At 45.5% G+C, this 12,291-nt stretch overlaps 1 protein-coding gene across 13 annotated transcripts in view; it reads left to right on the top strand.

Annotated features, from left to right (window-relative positions):
- stim1.L (stromal interaction molecule 1 L homeolog) overlaps positions 1-8,310 on the top strand; it is a 61,148-nt gene extending 52,838 nt beyond the window's left edge. For 6 of the 13 annotated variants that reach the window (XM_041581137.1, XM_041581148.1, XM_041581142.1 and 3 more), the window contains 1 exon segment: positions 7,272-8,310. In XM_041581137.1, the coding sequence (XP_041437071.1) occupies positions 7,272-7,776 (505 nt within the window). In that variant the 3' untranslated portion in view covers positions 7,777-8,310. 13 annotated transcript variants of the gene reach the window in all.
- The last annotated feature ends 3,981 nt before the right edge of the window (positions 8,311-12,291 follow it).

Raw genomic sequence — 12,291 nt, 5'->3', positions numbered from 1 at the left:
ATGCTGACACTTGAGTTTTAAGTGTTCGTAGAGCTAGACCTTTTCTGAAGCCTTCAGTGAGAAACTCGACTATCACATATGGGGAACAATTATCCCAATGTTGATGGCACCAGCCTAAAAAAGTTCTCCACAACCTGTAGTACGTCTTTGTGGTGGACTGTTTTCTTGCTTGAAGTAATACATTTATAGCATTCTGTGAATAACCTTGTCGGGTCCACCAGTCGGTCTCGAGCCCCGCAGTAAACGCAGTAGTGGCAAATTGGGATGATTTAGTGGTCCTTAAGTGAGCAAGTCTGGAAGGTTTGGCAATCGCCACAGTTTGGCAATAGACAGTCGGACTAGATCCGAGTACCACACTCTGGCCAGTCGGGCGCCATGAGAATGGTGGTGGCGATGCTTTGCTTGATCTTCACAATGACCTTGGGAAAAATTGCCAGGGGTGGGAACGCGTAGACCATGTTGAAATTCCAGGGGTTGACTAAGGAGTCCACGAATGCTGCTTGTGGATCTTTGGTTCTAGCACAAAAGAGTGGAAGTTTGTTGTTGTGTCTGGAGGCAAACATATCGATCTGAGGTATGCCCCATTTGTGTACTATTTGCAGAAACACTTCGTCGTTTAGCGACCATTCTTCCTGCTCGATCGTGGTTCTGCTCAGATAGTCTGCTTCCAAGTTTAGTATCCCTGGGATAAATACCGCCTGTCACCGTTAGCTCTGCCTATTGCAATATCCTGTAGACCTCCTGCATGGCCAATTTGCTGCGTATGCCCCCCTGTTTGTTGACATATGCCACTGTTGTGGCATTGTCGGATTGCACTCTGACTGCTTTGGAACTCAAAATTGTCGTGCAGCCCTCCAGTGCTAGAGCAATCGCTCTGAGTTCCAATACATTGATGGGCAACATACTTTCTTCCGGCGCCCCTGTGCCTTGTAATGTATGGTTGTTGTAGACCGGCCCCCAGCCTCTGAGACTGGCGTCTGTAGACTGTGTACAATCTCCCAGTGGTTGGGAGCCCAACTCCTGCCTTTGTCGAGATTGGCTGAGTTGATCCACCACTCCAGACTTTTGGATGATATGGTTATGATCTGTTGTAGATCTTTGTGTTCTTGTTCCACTGGCTCAGATAGTTGTTCTGAAGTTGTCGCAAATGGAATCTGGAGAATGGAATTGCTTCCAGAGCTAACACCATAAACCCCAACAGCCGACGGCAGTCCTCTGCTGAGGTTGTCTGTGATGTCTGGAGGACTTTGGTTGCCTTTATTAATCTGTTTATCTTGTCCTGTGGCAAGAATACTCTCTGTAATTGGGAATTGAAATAGAGACCCAAAAACCGGATGGTTTGAGTTGGAGAAAGTGCATTTTGCGGTGGTTTATCAGCCATCCGTGCTGAGTTAATACCTGTAGGCAGGTATGAGTGTCTCTGGTTGCGTGAGCGGCCGATGGTGCTGTGATGAGCAGGTCGTCCAAGTAAGGTAGGATTTCTATCCCCATCTCCCTGAGGTAGGCTATGATTGGTGTTAGTACTTTGGTAAAAACACATGGCGCAGTACAAAATCCAAAAGGCAAGGCCTTAAATTGGTAATGGTGGTCACCCACGGCAAAACGGAGATACTGGTGGGACTCGGGGCAAGTCGGTATATGTAGATAGGCATCCTGTAGGTCTATGGATGTCATGAAGTTGTTTGGTTCCATGGTCGCTATCACTGACCGAATGGACTCCATTCTGAATCTTTGATTGGAGATTAAGTTGTTAAAAGGTTTTAGGTTTAGCACTTGTCTGAAGGTGCCGTCCTTCTTTTTGATAAGAAATAGTGTTGAATAAAAACCTCTGGGAATGAGGAACTTCTTGAACAACGTCTGCCTGCAACAGCAGCTGGATTGCCTGTTGTAGTAGGTGTTCCCTTCTGGGAGTAGTGGGGGACATATGGAACTTTCTGTGTGGCAGATGAGGTGAAAAGGGAATTCTGTAGCCCTGTCGGATTATGGAGAGCACCCAATTGTCTGTTACGTGAGTTTCCTATGCTCCCAAATACCTCTGCAGTCTGCCACCTACCACACTCTGCCCTTGTTGGGCTAAGTAAGGCCGATGTAGTTCTGTTGGAACTAGGCTTATTGAAGTTGGGACGAGTCTGTTGGTGCAGGTTGGTCTGCTGCGCTTGTTCGATTGGTCTGTGGAATTTGCTCTAAAGTTGGAATGAAAGGGACAAAAAAGGTCTGGTCTGAGAAGGCCAATTTTTTCTATTGGGAAACCTACTAGGATTGTCAAATCTTTGTTTCTTTCCCATGGGAAGGAAGGTACTCTTTATTCCAGAGATAATCTGTTTAAGGTCAGGGCTGAAAAGAGATTTGCCTGTGAATTCGAGTGATAGTCTTAGTTTTGAGGCAGTATCGCCTGACCAGTGTTTGAGCCATAAGGCACACCTTGTGACTACTGCTTTTGTCGTAGCCTTGGCCGCTAGTTGAGTAACTTCCATAGCTGCGTCTGCTAGGAATGCGAAAGTTGTGACTAGTCTATCTACCTCTGTTTGCAACTCTTGCCTAGTTGCCGGAGGATGTGTGGCTAGTTCTTGTGCCCAATGCTTAGCCGTGCAGGCAAGGCCAGCTGAGGCTACTGCCGGTCGCAGTATTGCTTCTGCTTGAATGTAGGATTTCTGTAAAGTGGACTCCATGCGGCGGTCTAAAGGGTCCTTAAAAGCCGCCTCCACTGCTGGTAATGGATAGACGGGCGACAGCGGAATCCACCCTGGGAGCCTTATCACACTTCTTTTGATGGTCATCCGGAATAGGATATGTTTTAAAGAATCTTTGAGTGAGAGCAATGTGTCGCTCTGGTTGATTCCATTCTGTTTCGATAGCCTGTGTGATCTAATTGAATATTGGAAAGGCTAACTTGGATTTTTTCTGAACACCCAGGAGCTTGTCAGCTTTTGAAAGTGCGACTGTTTCATCCTTTATTTCAAGTGTTTATAACATCTCCCTAAGTAGCTTTTGACACTTCTGGGTTAGAGGAGACATTCTGTTCATCCTCTGAATCTGTATCGGTAGAAGATTGCAATTGGTCCGATGTGCCTTTATCTGAATAAAGGATCTCCTCTCTGTCTGAATCTGAAGCCAGACCCTCCTCAGAGTCTGAAGATGACTCTACTGGTAGTGCAGCTCTACGCTTCTTTGTATGTTTAGGTGGCTGGATATTACCAGCAGGCCCAGCGGGAAAGGGTTGGGTAGATTTCATAATCCATTGTAAAAATTCCCCAAACTGTGGTGGTACCTGTGCTGGAGGGATGAGAGGTGGTTGGTTCCAGAGTGGAACTGGAGAGGAATCAGCTGTGCCTGGTTGAGGAGTAGCCGAAGTAGGTGCTGGTATTATTGGGCCAGGGGATGACCTCCTGTCTGGAGTGGAAGGTGGCTCTGCTACTGCTTGTGATAAAGTAGGTTGTGGCGACAAAATGGGTGGTCCCTGGAAGTCTGCTTTATTCATGTTAACTTTACAGTCTGAGCAATAGTTTCTTTCAGACTTCCTTAATGAATGTCTGCAGGTTTTACATTTTGGTAATTTCTCAGCAGTTTTGGCCATCTGTATATCTGCTTTCTCCATGGTATATCAGAGATCTGATGATAAGTAAGTTGAACTGCACTCACCACTGGCTGTATTACTTAATTTTGAGACTAGTCCGTTGTAGAAGGTATTTGTGCCTCTGCCTTATGAACTCCGAGTGCTGCTGTGTAGATAAGGGCTCATGTAGCGGAACCCGTGCTGCTGCGCTGCTGTCACTAGTACTCCACACTGTGATCGTGTGCGGCTATGGCGGAGGTTGATGACGTCAGTGCACCAGTAAGAGAAGCGCAAAGGAAGCTTTGGTGCTCTTTTGTCTCCCCGCACGTTGCTAAGCAACCCGGTAAGCGCAAAGAGAACCTTGGCGCGCTTACGCACCGCTCATTGATAGGCAACGCCCAGACTCCCTCCACGCCACTCAAGCTCATGCCTGAACCTGCTGGGGAACAATACTCACCTGAGATGTGACTGCCCCCCAAGAATACGTGCGAGTCTAATCTCAGAGTCCTTAGCCTGTGACTGTAACCTTGCAGCCTCTGGGCTCATGGATTCTTGAGGGTGCTGTAACAAGCTTCCAGAATGAACGGGTAGCTCTGCGTACCCTAAGAGGTTGTGTGCCTGTGATAGCTCTGCGTATCACCTATGGCCCATAATGAACACTGAGCTTGCCATCCCTTCTACCATGACTGGCAGTATCGGCTCAACGTGTTCCTGTTGCACCATATGGACAGCTCTGTGTGTCCTAAGGTGTTGGAGAGACATCCATGCTGTGGAATAAGAACTAAAATAAAATAAAACTGTCCTTCACCTCCTGAGGCAGGACAAAGAACTGAGGAGATGAGGTGGAGCCAGACACATATAGGCAGGAGGAGGGGCTAAGAATCAGCAGTTTCTGTCCTGTCTCCAGAGGTGAAGGATTACATGACCCACAACCCGCAGCTGCTCAGGGCTTATTCACGGATCTGTTGGGATGCGGAAGAGTCCATTGGGCAAGGATGGGGTCAACATGCACCCCTGTGCTAAAGGATTGTTGGTTCAGCCCATCGCTTGGTGGACCCAACCGGGCAAAGTTGGGGTGTTAGTGACCATGAGACCCTGGCAGATCCTATAATGGGCAGCTTTGTGCCCCCAGCATTATTATACAGAATATATAGTTATGTGGCATAGAGGATAGTCAGACATGGGGAGGGTTAGGGGTGTCCAGCCTGACTGATTTATTACAATTTGTGTTCCCATAAAATAATTATCCCAGTCTCCTAGTTCTAATGGAAATGTCTGTCCGGTACTTTATATATGGATGTAATTATATGTATATGTACTGCGTCCATCTGTCCATCTCCATTGCTGGGTGCATCAGAACTTCCTGCTTCTCTCGCTGCTTCATTCTGGCACCTCCATGTTTCCCGTGACTTTGGGGAAGAGACAATTGTCTGTATATGAAGCCGCCGGTCCATTGGGCTCCCTGGGCTCTGCTTGCTTGGGGGGTCCCGTCACCCTAACGTTCCACTTTACTGGGAATATTTTCTTCTTTCCCTCCAGGATGCCGAGGAGTCAGTCAGACAGGAAGCTGTCCAAGATGGAAGTCCTAATGTAAGCGCTAAAGTGCCATCCGGGGCTCCTCTCTACTGCCCCCTCCCATACATTGTCATTTCCAGTGCTCATCACTGCTATTCAATATTTGCCCCCTCCCATGGTTTCCTTGGAATCTTTCTTCTGTTCCCTTTTCCAATCCACATTCAGGTTTCCTTTAGTCCGACTCATTCCGACTCCTCTACATCTGTCCTTTCCCTGACTCATTTCAGCTGCAAGGGAGGTATGTAGCCCTGTGTTTATGCCCCTAACTGACCTGCATATCCAATATTGCCCATACTCTGCCCATACTCTGCCCATACTCTGCCCATACACTGCCCATACTCTGCACATACACTGCATATACGCACAGCCAGCACTGCACACACTGACAAATCTAAAACGACTGCACCCATAGGGGCAATGGTGAGTGAGTAGGGAGGCAGGGGATGTTGGGGCACTTGTTAGGTTTAAATGGTAAATAGGAGAGGTGGACACTGGAGAGTAAAAAGGTAATCTACAACAACCAGGGTAATAGCAAGTGATGGGGGCTGCAGAGGTATTTATAGGCGTTAGAGAGCAGCTGTGAAACCAGGGTCTGAGCCTAGAGAGAGGGGACATTGGAGAAAGCATCTTGAACGTGGTGGTTGAGGTCCAGCAGAAGAAATAAGGTCACAAAGCTCACAAACAATGAGGGGGAACAGGGGCACCTTTGGAGAGTAGTCCAGAGAGGCTTTTAGAGAAGGGTTGGGAGTTGTGGGAGCTCTGGGAGAATAATTCTAGACCAGTGCACTTTGCAATTGAATTAGCCAGACCATATGGATTTTAGCCAGACACCGCCCTGAAGAGAAGTGGGTCTCTCATGACCCTTCTAGGATCCGTGTTTATTTCCAGTTAGCCTCTCCCTTCTGCACAGTGACTGACCCCGTTTCCTTCTTACCTTGTACCCCCAGACACCTCTTGGCTAAGACTTTGGAACCTTCTTCTCCCTTTCTGTCCCAAGTAACAATTTTTCTCTGCTCTTCGACACCTGCTGACCTTTATCTTCTCTCTTCTTTTTTTCTTCTGGGATGTCAACTTCTCAGTCCAGAGGTCTCACATTGGGGCACAGGGAGTCTTTCTATCTTCTTCTAGACCAGCTTTTTTTGCCCCTTACAGGCCTTGGCCCCTCATACTCACTAGTGGGATCTTTACCGCCCACTGGCCTTTTTTTTTATTCCCCTCAGATTTTTTCTCCCTATTGTTTTCTAGTTCTTCCTTTAAACAGTGGTGTGACTCCAGCTGTACTCTATTTCCTATTGATCCGGTATCCCACAATCCTCTGATTATCCCAGGTTTCCATTGGCTGTTGCTGTTGGAAAACATCTGGGACCTGCTATGAATATTCTCCTATTTACACTTGATTGTTCTGCTGCCTTCTGTTGTGAGATATCAATTAAATGGGGCATTCCCCCTACTTATAGCCACTCTTTTCTTTCATTGGTTCTGCTAAATCCATACAGTACCGTCAGGCTTATCCATAACCCTTATGAGCAGGCATTATGTACATACATTGAGTGCATTGAGCAGGTCATACATCTCCCTCCATGTTGTACAATAGTGTTCCCAGCTGTACATGTGGGTTTATGTACCTGTTGCATTTGGTAGCCATGTGAAGCAGTGCACTAGTGCATTTATAGGGATTTATTGAGAAATGAATGAGCTTTTGTGAAGACCCAAGACTTGTACAAACTGGCGCTGAATGCAGAAATAATGGTCTTGGGGCACAGGTCTGGTAGGTGCGGTGACTGTCTGGAGATCCACTCATAACCAGCATGTGTTTGTGTTGGGGGTTTTGTATTTGACATGAGCTAACCAATCCCTACAGTTCCCATGTTCTGTAATATGAGAAAGGGGAACATGGCAGTTACATTCCCATTCAGTAATACTATTAGTAGTAGAGGGTTCTACCAGCTCCTCTGCCAGTGAGTTAAAAACTAAACCAAATGTCTCCAGTAAATCTCCTACAACCTGCATGTTATGTCCCCATTGCTGATTGGCTGGCATAGCTCTTCTCAGATTGTGCATCCAATCATCTTCATGATCCATGAGTGTGGAGTTAGGGTTGAACACCTAATGCCTCACTAACTGTTTTCTCTTTACCATTAAGGGACCTGAGTCGCTCAGATTCTGAATCCTCCATCCCCTACATGATTGAGCAAAGAGTCAGTGGGCACAGTTCCAAAATCCCCAGCTCCAAAGCCTTGCCCAGAACCTTGGAAGAGGTGCCATCTGGCAGTCAGACGCCCAATGGAGGCAACCGTCATCTGGAACTGGCAAACGTAGGTGCCGGGCACGAGAGTGTGCCTGAAAGCCCACAGATGAGCAATAAGTTGTCTGAAAAATCCCCCAGCTTGGGTGAGATCAGCACAGCCGGTACCATTCAGTCCCATTCGGACTCTTCAAGATCCCACAGCCCAAGTTCCACAGAAGCTGACACACCTTCTCCAGGGACGGAATCGAAGCACAACAATTCCAAGGGTACCCGCATCCCACAGCTGGCGGGAAAGAAGGCCGTGGCTGAAGATGACAGTGGATCCACAGGAGAGGACACTGACTCGGTCTCGGGCAAGAAGAAGTTGACACTGAAAATCTTTAAGAAGCCAAAGAAGTAAGGACTGGACTGTTGTTCCCAGAGGAGCAAAGGAACACACGGGGGTAATGGGAATTATCACTGTTACCCCCTCGTCCTGTGATTCGATGGTGCACAGCCATGCTGGGAAGAGCTGTGTGGAGAGTAGGACCTCATTGCTCTCCCACCCCAAGAACACACGGTTTAGTGGTATTGACACAAAGATGGAGGGTAGGCTGTTCATCCTCGTGTTGGTTTTGGGACTGCTAGGGCTGAATCCGCTTTGCCTTTCCCCCCATATAGTGGACGTCCTTGCTTTGCTATGCATGGCTTTTGGGAAGTCTCCTTCCTTTGCCAACCAACCAGCACCTGAACAAGGGCATTGTTTTATTTCTATTGGGAATGGGCAGAGGTTATTCAGGACTACTGGTTTTATTCTGTCTGGGGGGTGATACGTTTGCAACTTTTGTCCTTTTTTTCATTTTTGTTTTATGTTTCTTGGTTTTTCTCTCTTCTTTGCTTCTTATGGGCATGCAGATAAAATAAGGAAAATGAAATAAAAAATCCTAAAATCTTATGAACCCATTTACTGTTTTAATCGGTCACCCCAAATGATGCCAATCGATGAGACTCAATATCACATAGGTGCCCACCAATCAGACTTGATATCCCTCAAGTGCCCATCTATTGGACTCCATAGCCCTCATCAGTCAGACTCCATATTGCTTAGGTGCCCATCATTCAGACTTGATATCAATCAGGTGCCCATCAATCAGATTCAATATCACTCAGGTGCCCATCTATCAGATTTGATATAACTCAGGTGCCCATCAATCAGACTCAATATCACTCGGATGCCCATTTATCAGACTCAATATCACTCAGGTTCCCATCTATCCGACTCAATTTCACTCAGGTGCCCATCAATCAGACTCTATATCAATCAGATGCCCATCAATTAGACTCGATACGACTCAGGTGCCCATCAGACTCATTATCACTTTTGTGCCCAGCTATCATACTCTATATCCCTCCGGTGTGCATCTATCAGACTTGAGATCACTCGGGTACCAATCAGTCAGACTTCATATCACTCTGGTACCCATCTATCAAACTAGATATCTACTGACATAGTTGGAATGAAAGACCTCCACACCCACCCTGTAGTCAAAACTGGAGACCTTTGGGAAAGAAGAGGTAGCAAAGTCCATACACTGAAGGTGGCGGAAATAAGAAGCAAAAAGCTAGTGAGGACTGCAGTAAAGCTGGCCAGATACAGTATGATCTGCTCATTTGTTATGGCCTGTGCAGCCCAATCAGGAGAGGACTGTATTGACTAGCCAATGTGCTCCTCATGTTTAAACCTGTCCAATCGGTATCTGTCCAATTAGAGTTCTTAAGTAGATGGGTGTATGGCCATTGAGTCGACTGCTTCTTCACAGAGGACACTTGAGATCTGAGACTCGTTGTAAAGTAAAAGAAGCCTACACAGTGACGTGTCATCCACATATAGGGTTGCCACCTTTTTTGCAAAAAATACCGGCCTTCTTATATTTAGATTTTTCCTATTAATAATATTGAGGTCAAGCATCATTTTACTGATCAGGCCGGTAAAATACTGGCCAGGTGGCAACCCTATCCTCAGATAAAGCACGTTCAAGTTCCAATGGACCAACCAGAAGATCCAATAAACCAAAGCTTTGCCACCAAATATCCTTCTTGTCTGAGGGACACAATTATTTCAGTCGCCTGGAACTTTAGGGACAACATGTTGCCCCCCAACTACATTTACTTTATTCACACGTTTGCCCTAAATTAGTTGTTCTCAGCTTCACCTGCTTCAGGGATGGAGAAATTTGATGAATTTTCAACTTTGCTCAGTGAAACTTTTTGACTTTGTTTTTCAATTTGTGATTAATTTGATTAAATACGGTTTTAGGGAGGGAGATTCAGAATTGTGAAGTTACTTGTACCTGAGCCATTGGCCCCTGTAATGATTCTCCAAAGCATAAGTGATAGCCTCTATTCAAATTCAACAGTTCCAAAGGATAATGAGGCAGGATTTGAATCAATCACAGAGCTCTGTTATACCAGACTTACTGGTTTTAAAATAGGGAACATTACTGAGCCACGTGCTGGACTGTGCAGCCTCCAAGTCACCTTATAGTTCAGCAATGAATCCACAAAGAGCTCAGCCCGGAATTCAAACTTTCTTAAAAGAAATATTTTCCTTCACCAAAGGTTTAGGCTAATAGAGCCAGCCCTCCGGTTGGGGGTAACTATTTTTTTTAAAAAAATTGGCCCCTGCCAGCGCTAGAACACCCACACCTGGTTGGAGCGGCCATGTTGGGGCACACGCATCAGAATGAGTCATTATGTGTGACGTCAGCCAATCATTATGCGAACGTGCACTGCACAACACGTGTTCCCTCCCTCTGAGTGTTGTATAAGAAACTACTGTTATTCCCAACTGGAGCGTTGGCTTTATTAGCCCTCACCTTTGGTGGAGGGAAAATATTTTCGGGCAACTGGTGTCCTTTAAAATGACCAATAACCAGTATCACTCCTATGGAAGAAGCTTATTAATTATAATTATATAGTCTTCTCTTTATGGCAGACTTGGATATGGAGACTCTACCTCCTGGAGAGTGTTGTTCACTTGTTTGGCTGTTGTGAAGGGGTTTCTCTTCACCATGGAAATGATTCCGAGATCATCCACTACTCTTCCGTCTTCCGTGGACGTCCAGGTCTTTTTGCTGAGTTCACCAGTGATTTCTTTCTTTCTCAGATGTACCAAACTGTAGATTTTGCCTCTCCTAATATTGTAGCAACTTCTCGGATATGTTTTTGCAGCTTAAAGGGATACTGTCATGGAAAAAACATTTTTTTCAAAATGAATCAGTTAATAGTGCTGCTCCAGCAGAATTCTGCACTGAAATCCATTTCTCAAAAGAGATTTTTTTATATTCAATTTTGAAATCTGACATGGGGCTAGACATTTTGTCAATTTCCCAGCTGCCCCAAGTCATGTGACTTGTGCTCTGATAAACTTCAATCACTCTTTACTGCTGTACTGCAAGTTGGAGTGATATCACCCCCTCCCTTTTCCCCCCAGCAGCCAAACAAAAGAACAATGGGAAGGTAACCAGATAACAGCTCCCTAACACAAGATAACAGCTACATGGTAGATCTAAGAACAGCGCTCAATAGTAAAATCCAGGTCCCACTGAGACACATTCAGTTACTTTGAGAAGGAAAAACAGCAGCCGGCCAGAAATAGGGTTGCCACCTTTTATAAGTTTTTTTACTGGGGGTGGGGCCTCAAAAGGGGTGGGTGTGATGGCAAAAGGGGCGGGGCGTGATGGCAAAAGGGGCAGGGCCACGCGACGGAGACCCGCGGACGCTTGAAGAGGCAAAGAAAAAGGTAAGTTGTAGGGGATTGGGGGCAGGCCGAGGGCTCCTTTTGATCGTATTACAAATTTTAAATTTGTAATACTGGCCCCGGCCTTGGCAGGTATTTTACCGGCTAGGCCGGTAAAATGCCGGGTGGCAACCCTAGCCAGAAAACATTTCTCTCCTAAAGTGCAGGCACAAGTCACATGACCAGGGGCAGCTGGGAAATTGACAAAATATCTATCCCCATGTCAGATTTCAAAATTGAATATAAAAAAATCTGTTTGCTCTTTTGAGAAATGGATTTCAGTGCAGAATTCTGCTGGAATAGCACTATTAACTGATGCAGTTTGAAAAAAATCATGTTTTCCGATGACAGGATCCCTTTAAGGATTGCTTGTTTCACCTGCATGGAGAGCTCCTTTGATCGCATGTTTCCTGTTCCACATACACCCCCCCCCCCCCAAATCAACTCCAGGGCTTTTATCTGCTTCATTGATAATGACATAACTAAGGAATTGCCCCCACCTGCCCATGAAATAGACTTTGACTCAATTGTCCAATTACTTTTGAGCCCCTGAAATAAAGTGATTGTGTTTAAAAGAGGCTTTAGTTCCTCGCATTTTTATGCAATCTTTTTGCTCAACCCACTGAATTAAAGCTGAAAGTCTGCAGTTCAACTTTCATTCAAAATTCATTGTGGTCATGTACAGAACCAAAATTAGAAAAAAGTTGTCTCTGTCCAACGATTTATGGACCTTACTGTAAATAAACAGCAGCAAGTTTTCACTGTTACATAGTTACATAGTTAAATTGGGTTGAAAAAAGACAAAGTCCATCAAGTTCAACTCCTCCAAATGAAAACCCAGCATCCATACACACACCCCTCCCTACTTTTAATTAAATATATATAGAGTTATACTTCCCTCTTCTGTTTCATTGCCAAACCTTCTGGAACATCCATCCTACAGGATTATTTCATGTTTGATAGTGGCCTTACAACTAACAGGGGGACGGCTTCATTGGTTTCATAAAGGTTTTATCATTTAGTTCATCTTAAATAATAAGGGAAATATCTTAACATTTTATAAATATTGCCCAGAATAACATTCCTTTCTCCCTGCATTCAGTCTCATGTCATTTCCAAATCACAAGCAGCTCATTT

This window comes from Xenopus laevis, chromosome 2L (assembly GCF_017654675.1).
Source record: "Xenopus laevis strain J_2021 chromosome 2L, Xenopus_laevis_v10.1, whole genome shotgun sequence".
Taxonomy (NCBI): Eukaryota; Metazoa; Chordata; class Amphibia; order Anura; family Pipidae; genus Xenopus; species Xenopus laevis.
Note: the sequence above shows the minus strand (reverse complement) of the source record. Positions and strands in the feature narration are given on the sequence as shown.